Here is a 27,175-nt window from a genome sequence, read left to right on the forward strand (position 1 = left end):
ATATGATTGATATATGGTAGTCAAAAGAGAATGGAGCATGATGATATGATTACATAAAGTTTTTATTAACCTTTATTATTGTCTTGTTATTGACATCAAGATGATGGCTTTGTTGGGAATTTGACTGTTATGTTGGAACTGATACGGAATATATATATATATATATATATATATATATATATATATATATATATATATATGCCAAAATATCATCTAGAGTGTTCATTGAAATATCCCAGATTTTAAAAACATAGAGAAACAAATAAAAAATAAAATATTATATATCTCATTTTTTACTTTGTTATTATTTATAAGCATAATTATACCATTGAATAAATAGTAAATAATCGTTAGATTGAAATCCAACCGTTGATACGTCTATTGCTATATATATATTGAATTTTTTTTTATTATATCTTATACATTGATGATATGGTATAAATTTCCAACTTAAGTTACATAGTGTAATTTTTTTTTTTCCAACGTTTTTTGAAAGCAATAAATATGATGTTTATAATCAAATCATTCTAATCCTTGAAATCAAATAAATTGAAGTAAGACTATCAACACTTTGTTTAAGTTTTTTTTTTTCTTTCAAATAAAACCTAATCCTCTCATTTGATATTTATCAGTGTTGATATGAATCTCATCAACCCTGTTGTGAGTTCTGTTGTTCCCTACGTGTTGAATCCTATTATGCGCCAATTCAAGTACTTGTTCTTACCCAACAACAATGTCAAAGCCGTTGTTGATGCCATGGATGTACTAAGAGCCAAGAAGGACATCCAAAATGCAAAGCGAGAAGGCGAAGATTGCTCCCCAGAAATGGAGTTCTGGCTTGAAAAGGTTGAAAACATTGAACGTGATGTGGCTGCCATAAAACAAGAATATTATCTAAGAAAAAAGTGCATAGGAATCTCTTCACTCAATCTTGTTTCTAACTACAAGATCGGCAAACGAGCTTTTAAGACGAAAGAGGAGCTAATGCAATTACTGAACAAAAGTTCTAAGTTTGAGGTGATATGTCGCTATCTTAAAGAAAACACTGCGGGGATAGTTGGGATATGGGGCATGAGAGGCGTTGGCAAAACCATACTTCTAAGAAGCATCAACAATGAATTCATTCACAACAAAGATGGCATGTTTGATCATGTCATTTGGGTTGCAGTTTCTCAAAATAATATTGAAAAGGTTCAATCTGATATCGCTAAGTATTTGGGATTATCATCTGCTGATGCTAGTGCAATTTGTGATTTCTTGAGCAGAAAAAGTTTTCTGTTACTGTTAGATGATCTCTGGAGCTCACTTGATCTCGAGACGATTGGAGTACCTGAGATTCAACATGATGCTCAAGATGAGAACAAGAGGATGGTGGTTTTCACAACACAGTCCAAGGCAATTTGCCGTAGTATGGAAGCTGATACGAAGATCAGAATGGAGCCCTTGGATGATGATGCAGCATGGAGTTTGTTCAATGAGAAAGCAGGTAAAGAGCTCATTGCATCTGACGAAAAAATTGAATATCACGCTAAGGATATCACAGAGAAATGTGCTGGACTTCCACTTGTTCTTGTCACTGTTGGCAAAGTGATGTCGACCAAGAAGAGCCCACAAGACTGGGAGGGTGTTGCCACCATGATGGGAAAATTTCCAGGGATGAAAGAACCAAGCTTATTTCCTTTTCTAAAGATCAGTTACGACAGTTTGGAGGGTGATTCTTTAAGGCAATGCTTCTTGTATTGTTCTTTATGGGGTGAGGATGAGCAAATACCTACAGATGAACTCATAGAGTGTTGGATGGGGCATGGCTTATTAGGTGATTTTGATGAACTTAATGAAGCTTACATTAAGGGTGAGACTATTATTGGACTTCTTAAAGAAGCATGCTTACTAGAATCAGGAGTCTTGAAACAACCGGTTTTAAAATCTAGTGATTTAACAAGCAATGTGAAGCTTCATGGTATGGTCCGAGATCTTGCACTGTGGATAGCTTCCGATTGTCACGAAAATAAGCGAGGATGGTTAGTGAAACGACAGAGAAACTTAAAAAGATTGCCCAAAGATCTCAGTGGCAGGGAAGTGATTTCTTTGGCAAATAACAAATTAAGATCATTGGATCAATCTGCTAAATTCAACAAGCTCAGAACATTTATGCTCCAAGGAAATGAAAATCTCGACCTCATTTCTCCAGGCTTCTTTATGACAATGCATTTCCTCAAGTATTTGGATCTATCCAAAACCAGTATTACTACTTTGCCAGAAGAGATACGCATGTTGCAGGAGTTGCAATATCTCAATTTATCATTCTCATCTATCATTTCTTTGCCTTCAACTTTGGGTGATTTGAATCAGTTGAAGTATCTATATTGTGGTAAAGCATCAAACCTGAAGGATATTCCTCAAGATCTCATACCAAGGTTGACAAAGTTGAATGTATTGGATTTATATTCAACTGGCGTATATTTCTTCAAAGGAGCATATCTTGATGACATGGAAAATTTTTTATGCAAATTAAAAGGAGTGGGGATCAACATAGAAGGCGTTTCTGCATTAAAACGACTCTCATGTGTTCCTAAGCAGAAAGTGCAGTTGACAGAGGGATTCTATGAATATCTAACTTCAGTCAGCATATCCCCATCCCTACTTGGAATCAACAGCAAGACAAGCCTTCAAGAACTCCAAATTTTGGGCATTTCACCATTAAAGGAGTTGGTCATGAAAACAGAGCATGAAGATTCTTGGTGTCTTTCTCATCTGAAAAGCTTACGTTTAAAGTTTCATCCTAAGCTGAGAAATATCATTTGGGAAGATTTGGAAGCAAGACATTTTCTCCCCAAGCTTGCTTACTTATCTATCTATAAATGTGATAGCTTGACTAGCTTGTCTTGGGTTGCTCAGCTACCATCTCTGCAAATTCTCAAGATACGCAAATGTTGTAAACTGATGAGTATTATAGCTGATGATCATCACAAAATGATCGAGGATGGAACTCCTTTCCAAAGCCTCAAGACCTTGATTCTTGATAATTTACCAGATTTGGATTCCATCTATGAGGGAAAACTATCCTTCCCTTCCATTGAAGCAATTATATTGAGTAAATGTTGGAAATTGGGAAGCCTCCCACTTGGATATGACAGTGCTAAGAATATGACGTACATAAGTGTGAAACCAGGATACTTGTGGGATGACATGAATTGGGCATTCAAGTGTCGTTTCTCTCGTTTTGTTGTGCGTGTGTAGAGTGCATGTTATGGTTAAGTGAATAAGATTGTACTCTTCTGTATTCAAGATAGCTCTGTATGTAATTAGTTTTTTTAGCTTTCCATGAGAAATGCCGTTCTTGTTGATCGGCCTACATAATGTAATGTCTTCTATCATGTAATAATTGTAGCTTGAATAAATTGCATTTTCTTCTTTTTCTTTATATATATATATATATATATAAATAAATCATCCCTGAACTACAATCAAAGGCCCAACCTAGATACGACAAACGATTGCATATTCACATAAGCATGCAATACCTCAAAACATATTAAGGAGGTTTACGTGAAATATAATAAAAATATAAATGATGAAGTCAACTAACAGCATTGACTTATACATATGGACATGCTTTTTAATAATTCTAAATTAATTTGAATCAAATCACGATTATAGTTTTGAGTTTAATTCTTTATTTAGATAAATTAGTTAAAGTACTGGCTAATATATTTGGGTAAGTTAAATTCAAATCTTAAATAAAGTCAAATCTTTTTCCTATTAAGACATTTGAATATGATTTTAAACCTATAAATAAATCTGGTTACTATAGCATTTGCATGTGGCAATTTGGCAATCTAGGATAGCAGAGTAGTAACGGGTGTGTCTAGTTTATGGGTGTAGTGGTGTATTCACCAGCCTATCATAATGTAGGATATTTATCCCTCTGATTGATGGTCTCCTTTATTGAATGAATAATTAAATTATTTGTTGCCTCGTGGCCCTCCTCACTTTCTTCCCTACATAAACCCAACAAGTGCTATCAATGCTTATAACCCACAGGACCCAGGTTCCTTATCTCAACAAGTTTTATTAGAGGCAAATTACAGCCATGGATTTTGTAAGTATGACCAAAGGTCTAAAGAAATTAAATGATCATAATTATATAAATTGGAAAGCCTACATAGAATCCTATTTGTAAAATCAAGAGCCTATAGAACATAAGAGTTTACGAATTAAGAAACCAAAGAAGAACCTCCACATCTATAAGAAGAAATGTCTCCATCCTTATAGAGGTCCTCCGGACCAAGCATCCAAATTTAACATATACAAATGGCACACTAATCATGAAGAGTTTGGTTGAAGAGCCTGCAACCTACCAAAAAGTAATTAAAACTAACATATTGAGGAAAGCAATGAAGAATGAGATGATGGCCCTCATGCAAAACCAAACATGATAGCACTTAGTGCTTAAGCTAGCAGTAGTGAAGCCAATCTTGTGCATGTACATATACAAGGTCAAGACCTGAGTAGATTGATCAATCAAAATTAAAGATATAAGACTCAGCTATAGCACAAGGGTTCTCAAAACACTACAGGCTGGACTATGATGAGATGTTTAGTCCAAAGATGAAGACAATAGAACTACGGGTCCTACAAGCACTTGTGGCGAGTGAAGGGTAGAAGTCTGGCAAAAGGATGTGAAGAATGCCTTTCTGCATGGTGAGCTTGATTGATACATCTGTATATATGTAGATCATAAGAATTCTAGAGTAAGGCTCATCAAGAAAATGCGTGCAAACTTACGAAGGCATTATATGGTCTGGAGTAAGCTCCAAAGGTATGGTATGGAAAGATTACTGAGTTTCTTCTACAAAGTGGCTACAAATTAGCTACATCAAACTCAAGCCTATACATTATCTTATTTTAATAGAAGACTCTACAACGGAGATCCAGCAAACAAAAGACAACCTATCAGTCTATTTTCAGATAAAGGAACTCAAAGAATTGAAATATCTTTTGGGACTTGAAATAAAGAAAATGAAGGAAGGCCTATTCCTCTATTAATAAAAGTACACAAAAGATCTTCCGGAGATGTACAAAATATTAAAATGCAAGCCATTGTCTACACAAATATAGACAAACAATAAACTTCAAGAGAAGAAAATGACCTAAAAGACACCTGGATGTATAAACAATTGGAAGGTAGCCTTATTTATCTGACTCTTACCTAACTAGACTTAGCCTATGCAATTGGAGTAGCAAGGTGTCGCATGAAAAATCCAAATAAGCCACATTTGCAAGCAATTCAGTGGATACTTAAATATGTGAAAGACACTTTAAACTATACAAAAGTGTAGAATACCAAGTGATGGGTTATTGTGACACCAACTAGCCTGGAGATTATGATATAAGGCTATTGATAACAAGCTAAGTCTTCAACTTAGGATCAGGAGCAATATCTTGGTGCAACAAAAAACATCCTTCCATATTTCTCTTAATAACAGAAGCAAAATATAGAGCCGCAGATATAGTAAGACAAGAGAGCACATGGTCGATAAGCCTAATAAAATATCTTTCATTATCTACCTGTTAAGAAAATAACTCTTCATTGTAACAATAGGTTAGTGGTATGCTTAGCAGAGAATTCAATATTCCACACTAAGACTAAGCATATTGAGGTGTACTCTCACTTCAAAAGAGAGAATATCCTAAGGAGAAGATTTATATAGAGATATCACTAACAGAAGAACGAGACACCAACATCTTCACAAAGGAACTTAGTGCAATAAAATTTGAAGAGGTATGCACACAAGTAAGAATACTTAGAGGAGTAATGATTCAAAGAAAAGTAGGGTCTTAGTTGGAGTAATAATTAGCAACATCCACTTATGCATCTAAACATGAATCTAGATGATTCTAAATTAATTCTAGGTAAACTAGGATTATAATTTTATTATAACTCTTGGTTTAAATAAATTAGTTAAAGTAGTGGTTATCCAATGTGAATAAGTTAGATTTAAGTCATAGTTAAAATTAAATCTTTATCCAATTAAAATATTTCAATATGATTATAAGCATATAAATAGACATGGTTGTTTTACTATTTGTGTCTAGTAATGTGCCAATGTGGTAACTATCTAAGGTAACAAAGTAGTAACTGGTGTGTGTAGTGTGCGTCATACCCGTCTCTATTACTGAGACACATGTGGCAACCAAAAGTTACAACTCATTTAACTGAGAACTAACACTAGCGTATACACAAAAGCAACACTATCCACTGATACACATTCGAATACAAATACAATAATATAAAATACTACAATTACATGGGTATAACAGTTACATGACAACACTACAAGAATAAATGAAAAGGAACCCATAGCAATCCCAGGGCTAACCTTGACTGGCTCTAAACCCGCACTAGCAATATAATAGAGTTATTTGCTTATACAATTGTGGCACATTTTAGATGGTAGGTAATTGTAACATAAATCAATATGAAATAATATTTTTGCATAAACAAATATAGCTGAAGAATTTGTAGAATATCCAATTTTCTAATATAAAGTGTAATCAAATGATAAACTTAAAGTCGAGCAAATAAAATTCATAGTCAATAAAGCATAAAACCAACACAGGGCTCGCTAAAAAATCATCCTAGTCTTAACCGTTGCCGCAGCTAAGTTTGGGTCAGCCAAGACCAAATTAGATGTACATATACACAAAGTAATACTTAAGCCCATCTTGGCATTGGCCAACGAGTCCACTTGCGTGGTGGCCCATGATGACTCAAGTCACATAGAGGCATCCCTCTAACTCTCTAGCTCCCTATCAAGTTCTCTCTGCGCCTCTTGACTAGGGACAAAATTCACCTATGTCGCCTTTACAGGTAAGACCGCAAGGAACCTCACACCCGTTGCTAGCCATCACACAGATGTCACTATTAAAGCAACTTCAAACATATTCATAAGCGGATCTTATACAGTATCCAAATCTTTTGCTATGATTTCTTCTTTGCTAAAAAATAAAAATAAAAATTTAGTATACATATGTCATAAATCACACAATGACGAAATAAAAGCATACCATTTGATGCATAGCCAAAACCATAGCTTCAGATAATATCATGAACCTTAATTAAAAACAAACTGTAGCATTCTTACTCAATTATGGTAACATACGAAAGCAAGATATCACACTAGATAGAGTTTTATAAAATATTTAAAAATAACCATTTCAAACATTTCTTTTGAAAACATCCACTACCAACTCACCTAGTTTTGGAGGATTTCTAGCTCGACTAGGTTCCTTATTGGATATATTTCCTATTTTCTTCTGGACTTTGGCCTGTAGATAGTCATAAAACAATAAATACTAATAACAACTAAGAACTGATAACTAATAGCTAATTCCTATTTACACACACTAATGTCTAAATAAAATAATCAAAGACTCATCTAAATGAACCCTCTCGACTTATCGGTTTAAAACATAAAACCAATGTCTAAATTATTTGAATAGGCTCAAAACCCACATAAAACTAATAGGGAGACAAGTGTACATGACAATCGCACAATAATAGTGTGCTAGAAGTAGAATATCGGTCCACATGGAAGAAATGAATACTAGTAGTAACCCTAGATACGAAAAATAGCCTAAGTGATCGAGTGATGTGTGTGTGTGAACAAAAGCAAGCAAAGATAAGAAAATACGGCAAAAAGCAGGAGGGAAGTCAAGGAAGAAAGTGATGTCGAGGCATAGCATCCCTCTAGGGTTATAAAGTGCAAGACAAAGGTTGTTTATACATGTAATCCTATTTAAACTGAAAAGTTTCTAGAATTATACTAAACTTTAACTTCTTAGGTGAGAGTAATTGAATAGGTGTAGAGATGATACAGACATCCACAAAATCATATTAACATTCTATAAAAACTTACTATGAGCTAATGACAATCTCTTAAGTAGATAAACTTTCCAAAAGAGAGAGATTACCCCTAATCCGAATACACAGCAGAAATGCGATTTCTCCTAAAATCTACTTTACGTGATTGCAAAGAGTACAGAGATTATCATTAACTCACTTTGGAGAATCAAGGGAGATAGAGTCTCCAAAGTACCCTATGCCTAAGCTTACTCATAATTTCCTCTAATCATGAGATGTCTATGCTAGGTGGGTATTTCTACTCATCACGTAGCACATAAAAAATGATGACTAGGGCTTTTGCCTCGTCAGCAAACAAGCATTCAAATACGCAATTAGATTCAAATAGAAATGATTGCAATTAAGAAAACAAATAAAGCATTAAAGATCCAACAACCAGTGTCAAAAAAATAAACACTAGAGTTTAACTATGTCCAAACATCTAACAAATTTGGCCTCCATTAATGGAGGGCAAGCATTCAAGATAAAAATAATAGGAGGAAACATGAAAGCCGTAAAAACCTTCTTCTCAATCGTGCTGATGGAGGATCACTAGATAAACCTTAGGAAAGCTTCCACGAACGCCGCCAAGATGAGCTTAACAACTATAATCTCTAATCCCCTAGAATGTAGATTCAAATCTCCCTTGAAATAGCCTCTTGAGTGCTGGAGATTTGTCTCCTATCTTTCCTAACTTCACCTCCAAGAATCGCCCAAAAGAAAAGTAAAGAGTATGCCCTAAAAATCCTCATCATATCCATTTATACCTGACTGCTTATGAGATACTTACGGGCATAAGGACGAAATTTTTTCAACTAAGATGTGAATTATTAAGGATTGGTCGATGAAATACGAATCAAAGACTGAATCTTGATATACCCCAGATGAATACATTTTTGTTACCATGAGATATAGAATTTAATTTACACGATTGAGCATTTTGAAGAAACTTCAGTTATAGTAAATAAAAGGGGGTTAGAAAGTTTTTCCCTCATACTGAGAAATACAATTATTTTTTAGTTTCTTTTTTCCTTCAATTAGTACACACAAGAAATAGGCCTATTCAGTTGCTTTTTGTTCAACTTCTCGTGGAGTAAAATTCTCACGAATCAGAGACTGAATCTTGATATACCCCAGAAGAATACATTTTTGTTACCACGAGATGTAAAATTTAATTTACACAAATGAGCATTTTAAAGAAACTTCAGTTGTAGTAAATAAAAGGGGGTTATAAAGTTTTTCCCTCATACTGAGAAATACAATTATTTTTCAGTTTCTTTTTTCCTTCAATCGGTACACACAAGAAATAGGCCAATTCAGTAGCTTTTTGTTCAATTTCTCATGGAGTAAAATTCTCATCAATACGGCCATAAGGGAGCTGGAAAAGATAGTCACGAGACGTAAGGGAACACTTACGCTCATAAGTTACATCCGTAACATCTTCAGTTTGTGTTATTATCCAGCTTACGGCTGTAAATGTTGAACCATAAACTTCACTATGTTGCTTATTGCGACTGCCCTTACAGGCATATACTGTGGCCGTAAACTGTTCTAAATGATCCTTATGAGTGGAAGTCTTACCCATAAGGTCCTTTGATTTGGCTCTGAATCCCCCTTACGGGTATAAGCATATAAACAAGGTCCTCTGGAATTGACTCACGGCTGTAAGCAACCCATAAGGCACCTAATTTGTCTTATCCTTATTCAAATAATGCTAAGAGAGCTCCAACTTTTTCGTTTAAAATCTAGAATACTACTTTTTGCTCTCACTCTCTCTCTCTCTCTCTCTCTCTCTCTCTCTCTCTCACCCCTTGATGTGCTATCCTAAGCCTAAGAATGCAAAACACACTAGATTTAGCATCGATTTGCATAATATAATTCTAATACACGCCGAATAAGTGTACAAAGTGATATAAAATATATGAATGTTGTACACTCATCAAAAACCAACTAATTGAGCTTAAACCAACTCAATTCAAGTTAAACCTTAAACAGGTTTGAACCAACTCTAATTAAATTAAGCTTATTTATTATAAAATTCCCATGAACTAGGTTGGTTCAATTAAACCCACATCTCAATGAACCAACTCAATTTCACTGAACTAAGACCTAAACCAAGTCCATCCTAAATCAAATAGATCCAATATGACTCCAAACTTGTTATATAACTCCATTCAACCAACTTTACTCAACTTGATTGAATCAACTTATCATCATTTGACTCAACTATACAATCCAAGCTCAAACTCAACCACTTAACAACACCTTCACTCTCTAAATGTCCATCATCTCCATTTTAGACTATGATTAAACCATATTAATCATCATTAACAACTCCATTTTCTTTCACCCCACCACTATCTTCATCTTCACCTGTATCTCTCCAACTATCACACTCCTCCTCTATAATCATTAAACTATCTCTCTCTCTCTCTCTCTCTCTCTCTAACTATCAAACTCCTCCTTTCTAGCCATGCATGACTTCCCAAGTATAATTATAATATCTCCTCATTATGTCCTCCTTCATCTCCATGGTTTCTCTCTTCAACTTCTAACCTACATGCCACCATCACCTCATCCTCTTGGACACTCAGTCCCTTCAACTCAAGATATGCATGTGACCAAGGGAGGAGCGACAGGGGGTTACCAAAGTTTCCATTAAAGCCATGTGCCTATGTAGTGATTTAGTGAAGACTGTGGAGGTAAAACTCTCCCCTTCCCGTTCTCTCTGCCATGCATGATGCATCCATAATCCATTCCAATTTTGTAGTCTTACATATGACTTCCCTCCCCCAACATTCGTGATGCATCCATCCATAGTCCATTCCAATTTCCAAGCTTTACATATGAATTCCAAGAATCAGTCCAATACACTTAATATAAAATAGTAAATAAAATGCAAAAAGGTAAAGAAACATCCCATCAAACAATATAAAGGCAAAAGCAATCCACCACTTATTATTTTGATCTTACTTCTCAATTGCAAATCACGAAAAAACTGAATATATATATATATATAATGAATTCTTTTGTGTGTGTGAGTGTGCCTATGGAGAGTGAAGTCTTTGAAGTCCAAAGCAAGCAAACCTTCTCTCAATCTCTCTCGGGTAATTCTCTCTTTTTTCTTAATGTTTTATATTTTTTTTAGGTTCTTGTTATCATCTGTTGCCTTTATTTTATTTTGTTTTATTTTTGGCTACTTGTTCATATGGTATGTGAAGTATGATTTTTATTTTCTACTTGAAACTGTAATTTTTTATTTATTGTTAAATTATCATACCATGCTTTTTTTTATCCGGAGGACATCTCATCTCTTTCATCATTATTTGATGGAAAATCCAAGAATTTTTGTTGATAGTTGGATAGTAAATAGTAATTTGTAGCTCGCCCCTGCATGTGACCTTGCATGCAATTACTTGTGTGCCAATATAAGCATACCATGCGACTGCTTAAACCACTACCACCTTCATTTTATCTTCTCGCCAATATAATTTATCTTCAACATCATCTCTCTTACTTGTTAGTGAATATACAAAATTATATAATACTATCAGACACATGTGAAAGCAAGAATAAAATTGCGATATGATCTAATTGTTTTAATGAACACTCTATTTTAATTGAAAGACCTAGAAAATTATCTCTTGATATTTGAAAACCTTTCCTTTGATATGCCGAATTTGTCCCTCGGATTGTCATAGATCTCCTAGCGCCGAACAAAAGTCTAGATCACAAGCCGGAATTAAGAAACAATTTCCTCTTCTTCTTCAAATAACGGCTAGGGTTAGAGAGGAAAAAAGAGCTTGGGGATTTTTCTCACTAGAGAATTGATTGATTGATTGTTTCTACGGTTAGAGAGAAGTCATATTTATAGAGGCTTCATAAAACATGATAAACACTATTCAATTATAAAGTCCTGTTTAAAATATGAACCTTCATAATATTAACATTATCATAGAAGTTGTATTAGAAATATGAGTCCTAATGTAATTAAAATCACTTTTGTCTTCAAGTCCTTATAATTTTGATGAACTATTTGACATTGAATTTAAATCAAAATTTAAACTTAAGATAAAAACCCTAGACTAATTTACAATTTCACTCATCCCATGAAGTAAAATTATAAATTGAGAATTTTACCCTTGCACTCAAAATGAGACTGATTCTTTATCCCTTTAAGTGTGACTCTCAAGGTTCATTCCAATTAGCAATGGAAGGATACCAAAGAATGTGGATGACACCTAGCCAGTCTCATGGTCCCACATCATAACTCAATTGAACACGAATGAATAGATCATTACGAACCTTTCTGATTATAATAGCCATATGTGTATAAACCCTTCGTTCTTGTATCCCAACAGAGTGAGAGCCATGGTAATTGTCAAACTCACTGTACTCGATCGTATAATAATAATTATAGTAGAGTAAGATTACCAAACTACCCTTTATGTCCCACACGATTAGTTTGACTGCCTTGGCCAAGGTCTTCTAATCTCACATATATATAATCGCATAAGATAATAACTCATTTACTTCCCAGAGAACGAATTCATTCTTGGTGATTAGACACAACTGCTACTTGCCCAACATAGTCACACTTCGAGGTCGGTCGTACCAAAAGGTAAATTGAGCCTAACAGCTCTAGTAACAGACTAGATGTCACAAGTACATTGTGATCATGATATCTCAGGTATAAAGTCCACTCATATGATCATAACCAATAATCACAATATTGACTATCTAAGAGTAAAACTCATGTGATTGGATTTTTGTGAGTCATGTTCGAATACACTAATCCCATGATGTATTTATGACATATGCTCACACTATTCCATAGTGTTTAACTTGCAATCTTTGTCAAAGTATATGTCATACAAATCCTTCTGAACCTTTAATGCCCAATTAAATATTTTCGAATTTATGAACTATTTAAGTGTATAAGTCCCAAACCCTTCTAGTATTCTCCTCTTTATCCCACAAAGAGTAGAAGGTTTAACTTAATACACATGGACTATAATGTTCAAAACTAATTAAAATGCCATCACAAGATTTATATGAACATCAAAATAAATGCCTATTAATAATAATAAGAATGTATAATATAAATGAAAACTCTAATACAAGTATCCTCGTTGGCATTCGAGGGCATAATCCTAACACTAGTAGCATCCATGTACATCTCCTCTATACATACACCTACAACTATCAACCAACCCCAAACATAAACTTTCTTCCATCACCACTACTAGATATAAATATACACTTGTACATATACAATAGCACCACCACTAACGACTAGTTAGGTTCAAATGAAACCCTAGTAAAATCAAGACATCTCATCAGCATTCATCCTCTTCTTTCCTCCCTGGTCTCCTTTCTTCTCTAGAAGGCACTATGGATGGTTTTGAAAAGCCATTCAGGCTTTCCATTTAAATATGCCAAAACAATACTTTATTCATCAAAATCATTGCCATGAAAATCTAAAAAAAATTCAAAATAACCGCAAAATAAAATTATGTTAAATCCATCAAAAGTTAGGATGTTACAGTGTGGGTGGATATGGTGGCTTATTCACCAACCAAGTAGGTGATAAGTACTTATGTACTAGTAATATGAAGTATTTTTTTCTTACATAGAGCATTACTTGTCTCAGATTTTATCGCTAATACATGTGTATTTGTGTTCTTTTGTGCATGTAGGGTTGTGGAGACAAGAATGAAAGAAAGAAACCAAAAGTAAATCGTGGATGCACTTTGTTGATGAAATCCTGGAGTGAGCAAGTGCAAAGACACAAGTTGTGCTCAAATGCACGTGATTGTGTGCCAATTTCAATTGTGTTCAAGCAAATACGTAGCTTAGAGGGGCACAAAGACAATCACATTCGCATGTTCTGACTTGTGCAAGGCGAGCAAGATCTTCGTCAATGTGACATTTATTGAAGACGCAACGCGATCTACCGCATGGATGTGTGCCCATTCATGTGGCCTCAATGAAGAGCGTGGATTCAGGAGCATTTTGGCTGAGTAATGTAGTAGTTTACTGTAGCAAAAATACTGTCATAGTTACTGTTCATAAGCCGCAGAAAATCAGTTTACTGGAGATTCACACGGGCATGTGGAATTTCCACACACCTGTGTGGATGTCCGATTCCAGCCTATTTAAAGCCGCAACTTGTTCCGTTTTGAGGATCCTTCTTTCCATCTTTTTCCCATCCTTGGAGGCGCTCACTGCTAGGGTTCGGAGAGGCTTTGTCAAGGCTTTTGGAGTGGTTCTACGGCCTTCAACACCGGGTTCCTTCGGAAAAGAGTTATTGGGGAGCTTTCATCGGCATCAATTCGGTGAGGTGTGCCTTAGGCTTGATGGGGGAACCCTTGAAACAGACGAGGCTACTCCACAAGACCATCGACAAGGAATACGAGGGGGTTTTACTTATGGATTGCATGTTTTTACCTTCTATTTCATTATTAATTGTATCTTGCTCCATGGAGAGACTAAACCCCTAGTGGGTGCTTGGACTTGTAAACCCTAGGATGTTTTTGTTTCATTGACCTTTCATTATGTTTCTTTAATTGACGTCTTTAATTGAGTTCCAATCTTGAATGCTTGTTGAATGGATTTTTTCTTAGAGTGACACTAGGGTTGAGAGTCTACATTGGTAATCCTTGTGAGTGGGTGACACACCATGAGGGTTAGACAAAGCAAGATTAGAGAGGATCGAGAAGGTGAGTCGAGAGGGTGAGTCGAGAGGTAGCGAAGCGTCCCCTTTCCCTTTCGATGTGATTTATCCTACCTCCGTGTTTCAAGAGTTCTTTACGGTCACAATAGAGTGAAATGGTAAGAGAGAAACTCCACCGGGGCTTAGTTGCACAAGCAACAGAGTGAAGCGTTGAAGTAATCCTTAGTGTTGTAGCTTAATTGTGACTAGGGGTCTTTCGCCTGGACCAAAGGGTTAGACCTATATTAGAGAATAGGGTTTATCACATGGAATCCCTAGAGCTTATTGTAATCTTGCACAGTGTGAGGCGTCAAGACTGAGTGATTTCTCCACCGGGCATAGTGTAAGGTTAGTCACGGTTGATCTTAAGTTTGGGACTGTGTATTTTAGGTTTTCCATGACTCATTAAGCATCAGTTAGGAAACATAATAGTTGGTTTTGCACATGAAGCAATAGTCCTTGGGGGAGTAATGTCCAGGTGCCTCATTTTCTATCGATTGCCTTTTCTCTCATTTTTTATATAGCATCTCTCTCTTTCTTGTTCTTTTTATTTCTTTTCATATTGATATTATTCACACCACTATCGATCCATATTCACTTTAGTTAAATAGCAATCTTTGTGTTTCTGATCCCTATTCCCTGTGGATACAACTACCCACTCACCAGAGTATTATTACTTCGACAAACCCGTGCACTTGCGATACATACGCAAAGGGTGTGTCAGTAGAGTGTGGGAAGTTTATGAATAAAAGTTTTCTGTATTTTCATAGGTTAACAAGGCTCCCTTTTATTGGGCAAGATACATAAATTTTCTCCATTAAGTTAGGAGAGAATAATGTATAATAAAATCATAATAAAATCTTCCTAACTAAGTATAAAAATTTAATTATTATCAACTTTTTCTCTTGAAGGAAAGTATGGCATGCATATCATCCCACTTTCAAGTTTTTCTTTAATGAAGTGTTTGTCAATTTCCACATGGTTTGTCCTATCATGAAGCACAGAGTTATGAGCTATTGATATACAACTTCATAGGTAAAGGACTTGGAATTTTTTAGATCATACAACAATTTCTTAATCCAAAATTCCTCATAAATCCCAAGAAAAAATGATCTAAATTTAGCTTCAGCACTACTCCTTGCTACCACATTCTATTTTTTACTCCTCCAAGTAACTAGGTTGCTCCAATAAAGATGTTGTATACAAATGTGAATCTTCTATCAAGAATACTTCCAACCCAATTTTTGGTGCATCAGTATAAACTTCTTGGTGCCCCTGATTTTTTAACAACAAACCTTTCCAGAAGTTCCCTTCAAATATCTAAGAATTCTATAAACTGCATTGAAGAGCCCTTGATTAGAAGATACATGAACTAGCTTACCATAGTGACTACAAAGAAGATAAAAAACTTAGTCTTCCTACGAGTCTTTGGCAACGTTTTAAAAATTGAATCTTTCCAAAAACTAGTTAGGTGGTCGGTCCGCAGTTACACAGGTTCAATTGGTTGGACTGACTGATTCAATTGGTTGGACCATCCGGTTCAATTGAATTTGATATTTTAAAAAAATAAATTTTCTAAAAAATATTAAAAAAATTTAAACAATTAGAAAAAAAGGAAAAAAAATCAGAATATCAAAAAATTATATACAACATCAAAAAATTGCTAATAAATATAAAAAAAGTAATTTTACAAATACAAACAATATTAGCTCACACATCACAAGATTCACAACTCCTACATAAAAATTAATTGGCAAACATTCATCAATCAAAATTTCAACTTAATCCGATCCAACAAAAGTAAGTCATAACAAAGATGGTGATTCACATTCAAGCACACATTATTACCATCAAAAGTAGAAAGATCAACAACTCAACATTAAAAATGAATAACCATATAGTAATTTTACTACATAATAACATTCATTTGACACCATGTAGTTAATTAGATATTTGCTAATGGATGACAATAGCAAGTCCTTGATAAAGGCTTTTGCTTATCTCGACTATAGCTGCATTTCAGTCTGAAATAAACATAATATCCTACATTAGCTATATAAATTCACATTCACAAGAAATATAAGATCAACATATGAATATTAGTTTTTAATACTAAACTTAGCTTTTTATGTTACAAAGATGATGTTCATTACCCACTTGAAAGGTAATAAGAGTTATTAGTTTCAACAAAGAATTAAAAATCAAAAAATGAGGTAATTGACTAAGTAGAAAATGTGAATAAACTCATTTAAATTTCAATACCTAAATCAATGGGACCATGCCACATTGCCACAAATTCATAAATTCAAAAAAATCTTGAAAGTTGGAACTTTAAAATATAGTATTTCTTTTTTAGATGTTTTGGCAAAAATTTATCACTGTTGAGACTTAAATTTTTAATCTTCCTTTTTTCCTTGGTTGATATCAAAGGATGAAAAATTAATTCCATCTTCAACTACTAGAGCATCCTCACCGTGATAATTTGGTGAATCTATCAAAAGACATATTATTTGTAAGTAATTAATATTCGAAGAACTATATAAACTTTTACTTATAATCATAGTAATTATTTACTACTTACCATCAATATTATTATGGCCACCTTCATTTTGTTATCCTCCTCTTTGTTCTTGTCTTTCTTCTTCTTCTTGAGTGACCATACTTTCCAACTCGTCAAGATTAAGTTTGGGTTCCCGTGGAGGCTCACTCTCGACAACCCAAGAATCAATTTTATCAATACACTCATAATCTATAGGATCTAGAGATTTGCTCCTATTGAATTTTCTACAAATAAAAAGATTTAATCAATATTCATATTAAGGTATCACATTAATTAAATAAATGGATACAAGTTAGTTGCATTCCTATTTTTCAAAAGAAGATTATAATGCATATAAACAAGATAGCTTAACCTTTCATGCTCCAACCTATTCCTACATTTTGTGTGTATTCTTTTGAACACACTCCAATTTCTTTCACAACAGGAAAAGGAAGCCGTTTGACTAAGAATTCTAATAGAAGTTAGGAGCATTATGCCCGAAGAACCTCCACCATTCATCTAAGTTAAAAAAAATCATGTTATTAATAAAATTATGAAAATATCAAATTAAATAATTAAAAAATACAATTTATTAACTTATTATTGTACCTGGTCTTGGTTGTTAGAATATTGGGTTAAAGTATTTCCAAAGCTACCTAATTGCTTCCAAAAGTAGAAGATTCAGCTATCATTTTGTTATGGCTTGGAGATATGTGAGAGTTATTGATTATAGTAATAAACCCATCCATAACATTTGATGAGTGGCAAACCTTGTCTTTATCATACTAAAAAGTTGGATTTAACCAAAATGCAGCAGGATGAATATCTTGACGTAATTGACACTCCCATCTTTCTTCCAAAATTAAGATATAAGGCTAGTGCAATCTCCTTAGATATTTGAATATATCTTTTATAGCCTTATTTGCTCTCATCATTCCCTCATGAACATAACCCAAAGAACTTCTTTCATCAGAATCCACAATGCATAGTAATCATACAAGTGGAGACACAATTTTGACCATTATCAAGCAATCATTCCAAAATTGATTATCTAAAATAATATTTTGAACTTCTTTTGTTTTTTTTTGTCTTAGATCCACTCCAACTACCAAAATCTCTAGAAGTAACCATAGCTTTCAAATTGCACTTATGATCTTGAAGACTTTGCAAAGCAATGGAAAGTCGTGGCAAAACGAGTGTCACCAGGTCGAAGAATCTCTGTCCAACCTTCTATGTTTCTTAACCAACTCAATGTCCATTTGTGGTTATACACAAAACCTGTAATAGAAGAAGCACGCTGAGCTAAACTTTCTATGTGTGGCATTTAGCAATATCCTTCAACATCAAATTTAAACAATGAGTTGCACATGGTGACCACAAAATACTAGAATATTTTCGTTAAGCAATCTTTCCAACCCGTTGTAATTATCTACGTTATTGGTGACAACATGAACCACATTTTTCCAACCAACAATCTCAGCAAATAAACTACAAGGGTTGGAGCATCAGAAATCATGTCTAATGCATCAACTGATTTGATGAAAGGTATTCCTTTTGGAGAATATACAAGAAAATTAATCAAAGATGTTTAATGAATATCTTTCCAACCATCTCCATTATTGTGCATCCACAATCTTCCCAACTACTCCGATAAGTATCAACAAGCAATTGTAGTTCTTTTTTTGACACTTGTAGCAAGTTCGCTCTCAAAGAATGATAGGTAGGACCTTTGTATCCCAATCCTATACAAGTTATAGCATCTATCATTGGTTGGAAATAAAATGAATTTGTAACATTTATCAAGATATAAGCATCATAGAAAAACCAACCAGTAGTCAAATCCACTTCGTGCCGCCATTCTTTGCTTTGCAATGCTACCTTAATAGTGGGTTGTGATCCAAGTTTGCTACCTCTAAGGAAAAAATATGCAATTCCAGTTTTTCTCTTTTTACTTGATAGATCACTAGGTTCACTATCTTGAAGAATTTTAGTAATTTGGCCTCTAGCCATGTCACCTTCAAATGATTGCACATTATCTCCAAATAGATTTATTGTTTCTCGTTCATTAGCCATTTTTTGTTCTTGAAATTCCCTTAAACTTTCTTGCAATCTGTAACAGACATCTGAAGAAACTTTCTTACATGGCCCTACTTCACCCTTTTGGCCGTAAGATGTATTTTCATTCTATGAATGCCTCCATCTTTCAGTATTTTAGCACAAAAATTACAAATGAACATTTTTTTTCTCCATCATTACTTTATGTTTCACTAATATACGAACATGCTAGATCAGATTTTGACTAGGTGATGTTGAAATTAATGATGGTGTTGTGCTGCCATGAGTTTCCTCCATTCCAAAATTTTAGCTTCCAAAATCTAATTTAGTTAAATTAAACAAGACAAATAAAAAACATTTAAAAATAAACGTTAAAATAGAAAAACAAACAAAAATGAGATCTTCAAGTAATTACATGCTTGAAAATGAAAAACATACTTGTTTATGCTGTCAATCTATGACATTAGAAATAAGAAAATAAAAAGATCACTAGGATTAGGTGCAATACCAGAATTCTTCCCTCTACTTTTATCTCTCTTTTCTTTTGGTCCCTCTGCTCAAAAATGCTTCCAACTAGTCCCTCTACTCTTGAAAATGGCCCTACTTAGTCCCTCTACGCTTAAAAATGACCCAACTAGTCCCTATATTTTCAAGAATAGAGGGGCTAGTTGGGAAGAGACTAAGAGTAAAGGGGCTAAGTGTGTCCATTTTCAAGAGTAGAGGGACTAGTTGGGAGCATTTCTGAGTAAATGGGCCAAAAAAAAAGAGAGAGAAAAGTAGAGGGACCAATTCGGGTATTATACCCTAGAATTACTATAAAGTATAAATGACCAACGAGCAAATGCTTGCATCGAATAGAGTCCAGCCCAAAGGAGTTGTATGTAAAAAAAATGCTTAACACACTTAGACCTCAATTTTTCAAGGACAAAGATCTAGATACAGAACATTTCTGTAATAAAAGTTGGTCTAAAATAAAATTTACACCTCAACCTTGGTTTAACAATTGATTGTTATGAGGAAATGGAGTGAGATTGTGGCACTGATTTTCAACCTCTAGGCCCTCTACAACAAATTTGAGAGGTATATGAAGTTCAAGACACAACATGAATGGATGAACCAAATAAAATTGAAAAAAAATATTCTAGAGAAGAATTAAAGATAAAGTGCTATATATGGAAATCATGGAATACCTCAAGATATGAAGCTTCAAATACTTGAACTCACCAATATTTTTTTTAATAAAGAAGATTTACATGACCCTTAGGATTTTGATTTGAAAGGTTCAACTCCCATTTGGAAGAGGGCAACCAACAACAAAAGAAGAAGTGGATGCCTGGATGATTCATGATTGGATATTCAATTTTTTTTTAAACCTACCACTATTACCCTGGTCAAGTCCAATTGGTTCACCGGTTCTCGATTTAGTCACAGTTCAATTGTGGTTCAACAAAAAGCTGGTTTTAAGTGAGTGATTAGACAGGACTGACAGCTGGTTCATGGTTCAACCTGTTGAACTGATTGGTCTAGTCCAGTCCAGTTTTTAAAACATTGGTCTTTGGTATTGTTCTTTATCAACAACTTCCTTGGCTTTTGATGGTTGTAGTTTAAGATTGGGTTCAATTGATGTCTCAGTGGGTTTACAACCAAGAAGTCATGTTTTATCAAGTAGATTGAGGGTATACTTACGTCGATTCACAAATATACCTAAAGTACTTTAACTTTCCCAAGTCCTTGGTCTTAAAATTTGTTGCCAACCTTCCTTTAAGTTTTTCCAGCTCCTTTTTGTGATCACCAGTCAAAACTATATCATCCATATAAATAATTAGATAGCAACTTTCCCTTCATTACAATATTTGTAAAACATAGTGTGGTCTGCTTGGCTTGAATAATAACCGCAAATGTTCACAGCTTTTCAAAATCTTTTAAACCAACCTTTAGAGGATCATTTGTGTCATGCCCGAACCCAACCCTGTCAGACCTAGTGGCTGACAAATGGCCACAGACCTGCAGGGCATGAATCCCATAAGCCTGCAAGGCATCAGAATTTGATTCAAAGAAGATAAAAAATAAACCAATGAAGTTACAAAAGTATTTTACAACTTAATATTATACAATAATATAAAAGAATGAGTATTTTCAAAAAAATCCAATAAAGCAACAACCCTAGGGGATCCATCCTAGCACTGGGTGAACATCACTAGACTTGAGCACAATAACTTTAGAGTCCAGTTTCTGAAAAGATAGAAGAAGAGAGGCTAAGTAATTCAATTACTCAGTGAGTGGGGTGAAAATAGGTGGAAAACTTTCGAACACTTTCAGATATAGAAGAATCTTAATCAAACCTTTCCAAAACATCGGTAAAAACCACAAGTAAACATAACGCAAGAAACCATGTACAAGTATGAATACATAAACATAAGTTTCCAATGCACAACTTTGCAAACACTTCTCAATATCGCCATTAACCAAATATGATATCCAAAAATACCAATCTTCGAAATATAGAAACTTCTGGACAAGATTTCAAATAGAAATGTCCCAAATTTACTATAGATAATAGATGGTTGTTTATTATTACCAAACAGACATGGTATCAAATGGTCATTTACCACTGAATGGATATGGTACGAAACTACAATCTCAATTTTCTAGTAATTCTTATCAATAAGGTTAGTATTTAACCCTTACTGACAGGGTTGAATACAGTTCATTTGGAGACTAAAACATTCAAACAAACCTTCTTGTTGAAAATTTAGAATCTTCACAAATTTTTCTCAAATATTCAAATAAACAGAATTTCAAAATTTCAGAATCCCACTTTAGTGGAGAAAAACCAACAATTTTAAGTATAACCAATAATGATAATGCAGTAATCTGGGTAAAGAATAAAATAAAATGCTGAGTATATAATTTATGATAATAAGTTATTACATTTAAAGAACATGATAGCCACATTAAGCAAACAAAAAGACTAATGGGAGTAATTCCATCATTCCATAACAACATAAGCATATTAAGGCTAGAACATCAAAGTCCTTCCATCAACTCCAATCATAAAAAGCAGCTCACATTTAACCTCAATACCAAGACCATAAACACCAACACATAATTAAATCGGCCATGTGTGCTATAGTGATAGTCACAATACATTAACCCTTAATTTCTCACAAACATACATATACCATCAATCATGCCTCTCTCATATTTCCATACACTAGCATGCTCACCAATTCTGTATTGAGGGTATTACATTGGCAATGGCTATAATTACATATCCAACCCACACCCATGGTTTTTCCACCACTTCAATTTTTGCAACATTGCATCTTATCAATATTGTCAATTTAAGATAAGTTCTCAATTCAAAGACATAAACCTAGTTTCCCCCTCCATTATTAAATTAACTTTGAAACACCATGCAACATCAACCATTGTAAGCTATATAATACATTTAACACAATTCTAATTTAACATTAATCAAAATTACCTCCAATATCAAAGATGCAATAACACTAAGGCAAAATCACCATCTTTTCAATTCTTTGCCAAACATAATTATCATGTCACCTCATCGCTAAAATTTCTTCAATTCTAGATTCATAACACTCCATTCTCTAGATTCAATATCAACTCATATTACCATTTTCATTCTTGAACATTTATGCTCTTGCATTTCTTCACATAAGTTTATATTAATGCCTTACATTTTATTATGAGCATACATCTCTCCCCCCTCTCTCTATCTCCTTCACATAAGCCCAACATATCATAAAAACATTCACAATCTCTCCCATTTCCAAACCAAAGAATTACATAAACATAAATCCCTCACATAATCAAATTTCACTTGCCAATATGCACAAATACTTATAGTTTACATCCATAAATAAGCATACACACACTCCTCACATGCGATCATTAGCATCGTTATCGACATATAAAAGAAATCTCCACCATCTCTAACTTCGATCAATCTCTACAAAAATCTTATCAAATACTTGTACTAAAACCACAATGGCATTTCACTGAGCGCTTTGTGGGCATCCAACAAACCTCTCAATCAACATACCCAATCCTATGCCCACATACAACATATACAATATAAAATCTCATCTTCCCAAAATTCTTCCATTCTAATAATTTAACACAATCCATGACATGGATATAAACACATTTTCTTACCTCTTGATTTCAAGCCAATTCCATAATATATGCATATTATACCCCACACATGAGATCAATCAAACATACTTAGAAAATTCAATTCAATTTATAGCGATAAGCAAGAAATTCAAACTTATCATTCCTTCATACAAAGTGTACACATGCAAACTAAATAGTAGGTTCATCAACACCATTGAAGCAAAATAATAATGAAATTAAATCAAACAATTCTCACAATTATGTCATAAATACTTGCATTCAACACTTAGAGTCAATTTATCAAACATCTTGTGTGCATCAACCCAAATTCCATCTCATGGACTCTAACATAACTCATGAATATGACTCTTTCACACATTATCCTTCACTTGCAAAATTCACAATACATATAACTCCCAAGGTCTTAAATTTTTATGAACCAAGTTAGCATTAAGTATGATATATATGACAAAACAATGCCAAGTTTCCAACAATAACATGCCAAATCAACACCAAATCATGCAAATATAATATACAAGAATCAAAATAAATCAAAAAAGATTCGGTTAGTCCACTCACCTAAAATCTCTTCCTTCCTCCTCCTTCAAAGGATATAGGAAGAAACCAAAAGAGGAAAAAAAAAATGGAGACCAAATCTAGGGTTAAAATCAACAATTGCATAAAAAAAATTTAAAAAAGACCTAAGATTCACTTACATATAACCATCAACAGCCAAGGGTAGAGAAAGATCATAGAGCTAGGGTTTGCAACTTATGGATGTGAGATGGAGTTGGAGGAGACAAAAGGTTGAAGTCTTAAACAAATTCTTGGGCTACTACAGTAACATGCTTCTATAGTAACATTTGCTACATGAACTGGCTGCTATAGTAATGGGCCAAAAAACTGGGTTATAACAATTTGAGACCGTATAGTGACTTTCTTAATCTACATATTTTGTTTGCCCCCATTTCTTCCTAAAAATTGGGTGGTAGATTCATAAAACTTCCTCATCTATGTCTCTATTAAGGAATGCATTTTTACATCCAATTGGTATAATGGTTTGTTATGATTTACCACAAAGGATAACAAAATCCTTGATTGAGTTAATCTTGGCTACAGGTGCAAAGGCCTCTTGGTAATCAGTCCCATATATTTGGGTGAACCCTTTTGCTACAAGCCTTGCCTTATACCTTCCTATGCTCCCATCTACCTTTTATTTTACTATAAACATCCACTTGCAACCAACTATCTTTTTCTCCTTTGGTAAATTCACAACTCCCCACGTGCCACTTCTCCAAAGAGTATTCATCTCTTCTATCATTGCTGCTTTCCAATCCGGATCATCAAAGGCTTCCTGAATGTCTCATAGATAGACACACAAAAATTTGGTAAACAAAAGACTTATGGGTATGAGATAGTTTTGTATATGACATGTATTTAGCAATTAGGTATTTTGGATTCTTTGTGCAATCTTAGGTTCCTTTTTCTAATTGCTATAGGAATATCAAGATCAATTGAGGGATTAGGAGTAAGGTTATCTATAAAATTTAAAGTTCTTGATTCAAGGGCTGAGATTGATCAATTCCAAGGTGGATAGACTGACTTCGACCCTTTTGATGGAGTCTTCTAGGAGTAAAAATTGAAACGTAGTAGTGGGATCATTTTGTCCTTGTTGTAGTGACTCTCCCCTTGTTTTAGATACAATAATGTCTGCCATTTCATGACCAAGATTTTCTTTCTTTCCATTAATTTCACCACATTTTTCCCTTTCATTAATGGATAAAATCATATTTGGTAATGGTGTAGGTGCGTTGCTCCAAAAAATTCCTTCCATTTCCTTAGTCTCCTCTTGAAGAAAATTTTTGTGAAAGTAAGGTTTAATTTAAAAAAATAAGACATCCATTCTCACATAAACATTTATAGTTGGGGATTATAGCATTTGTATTCCCTTTTATTAGGTGCATGGCCTATGAAAATGCATTTTTTAGCTCGTGGATCTAGTTTAGAATGAGCATTGTTAGGAAAAAAAGATAAAAACAATACAATTAAAAATCTTTGGAGGCAAATCTGAATACATCCTTGATAAAGGAAAGAAGGTTTTCAAATATACTAATGGTATGTTATACTGTAAGACTCTTGTAGGCATTCTCTTGATTAAGTAGGATGCAGTAAAATTGTCTATCCCCAAAAGTATTTTGGAATGTTCATTGAAAAAATCATAGCATAAGCAACTTCAAGTAAATGCCTATTTTTTTCTTTTAGTAATTCTATTTTGTTGTGGAGTATATACACAAGTGGGGGTTAATTTTTTAGGAAGTCACCAAACTTTGACTTATTATCACTTCGGTCATCCAACTTCAAAATGTATCAAAGTGGTCACTCAAATTCTAATTTATATCACTAGGAAGTCACCCGTGCCTTTCCGGCCCAAAGTAGTCTACGTGGCAGCCGAAAAAACTGAGGTGGCTTTTTAATCCACATCATCACGCTTACCTGGCCGCCAAAGATGGGATTAAGACATGTGGCGAGAACATCAACACCTTTCCCCTTTCTTGTTCTTCTTCTTTCTTCTTCTCCATGTTGTTCTTCTTCTTCTTGCTGCCATTGTTCACTTTATTCTGCTTGCCGCCCATTTTCTGGACAGGTTCAGCGTAGCGTGGAGTGGACTATCTTTAACGGTGATCGAAAGGAAGCAGAGAAAGGGTTTAAAGAAGGAGATCTCATTAAGGAAGACATAAAGACAATGAAGACAGATCCAAAGAAGGAGGTCTCATTAATAGGAAGAGGAAATGGGTTCCCCCAGGTGGTACCAGTAATGGAGTTGGTAAACATACAAGGAAGTGACAACTATGCAGAATTTCGTTTTTAAGAAATTTTGTATTTTGTCATGTTTGGCTGCAGATCTTTGTAAGCAATGAGATGCATTCATCTAAATGCAGTTATGAAATTTTGTAAATGCGGTTATGAAGTTTTGTGATGCACTCATCTAAAACTGAAAACATATTTTATAAATGCAAATATCATTATGGAAAACAATGTAAATGCAGTTATGCAGTTATATGAATGAAATTAATCTATTTTGTGGTTTTTCATTCTGATTGTTGTAATCTTCCGATCTCCAGAATATGTGAAATTTATTATGGAAGACATTGTAAATGCAGTTATGTAGTTAGTTAAGGAGTTTCCAGGGTTGGTTATGCAGAAATTTAAACTACACATGTGAATGAAATTTACTACCATTGACAGTGTAAACTACACATGTGAATGAAAATTAATCTATTTTATGGATTTTTTCAATCAGTGTTCTATGTTATGCAGAAATTTACATTATCTTTCAATCACTTTAAATTTACTACCATTGATAAGTAGTACTCACGGTATTGGATGCTCAAATGACATGAATTGCGGCATTCGAAAATAAATATTACAATCAACTCAAATAAATATATCAACCCAGAATATCACAATCCTGTATACTCACAATTACTACCATTAATTATAATCAACCGAAAAAAAATAAAATCAACTCCATATTGACAATCAAATTTTGAAGACATCAGTCAACAAAAAAGCAAAACTATCTTCCACTGGGTCCTAGGGCATGTCTCTTTGTTGGAGGAGAAAAAGAAGAAGCTTCAACACGTGGTGTTTCCTTTCCTCCCAATCACCGTTACAGATAGTCCACGCTGAAACTCTTGTAGACAATGTCTAGCAGAAGAAGGCAAACAATGGCGAGAAGAAGGAGTCGAAGAATACGGAGAAAAGAACCCACAAGATGAAGAAGAAGGAAAAAAGGGGAAAGATGCTGATGTGGCAA

General features: G+C 34.2%; 1 protein-coding gene across 1 annotated transcript; it reads left to right on the forward strand.

Moving 5' to 3' along the window:
• Positions 1-639: 639 nt before the first annotated feature.
• Positions 640-26,313, forward strand: LOC120277647 (disease resistance protein RPS2-like). The gene is made up of 3 exons (XM_039284504.1): positions 640-3,228; positions 26,003-26,182; positions 26,260-26,313. Exons 1-3 carry the CDS (start codon positions 640-642, stop codon positions 26,311-26,313), a joined length of 2,823 nt encoding a protein of 940 aa, XP_039140438.1.
• The last annotated feature ends 862 nt before the right edge of the window (positions 26,314-27,175 follow it).

This window comes from Dioscorea cayenensis, chromosome 15 (assembly GCF_009730915.1).
Source record: "Dioscorea cayenensis subsp. rotundata cultivar TDr96_F1 chromosome 15, TDr96_F1_v2_PseudoChromosome.rev07_lg8_w22 25.fasta, whole genome shotgun sequence".
In the NCBI taxonomy this organism is placed as follows: domain Eukaryota; kingdom Viridiplantae; phylum Streptophyta; class Magnoliopsida; order Dioscoreales; family Dioscoreaceae; genus Dioscorea; species Dioscorea cayenensis.

Excerpts from the sequence above, each read along its gene's own strand:
- LOC120277647 (XM_039284504.1), top strand. The coding sequence starts at position 640 with ATGAATCTCATCAACCCTGTTGTGAGTTCTGTTGTTCCCTACGTGTTG. Across the intron at positions 3,229-26,002 it reads GTCGTTTCTCTCGTTTTGTT|GTTCAGCGTAGCGTGGAGTG; the intron begins GTGCGTGTGTAG and ends TTTTCTGGACAG. Across the intron at positions 26,183-26,259 it reads TGGTACCAGTAATGGAGTTG|ATCTTTGTAAGCAATGAGAT; the intron begins GTAAACATACAA and ends GTTTGGCTGCAG.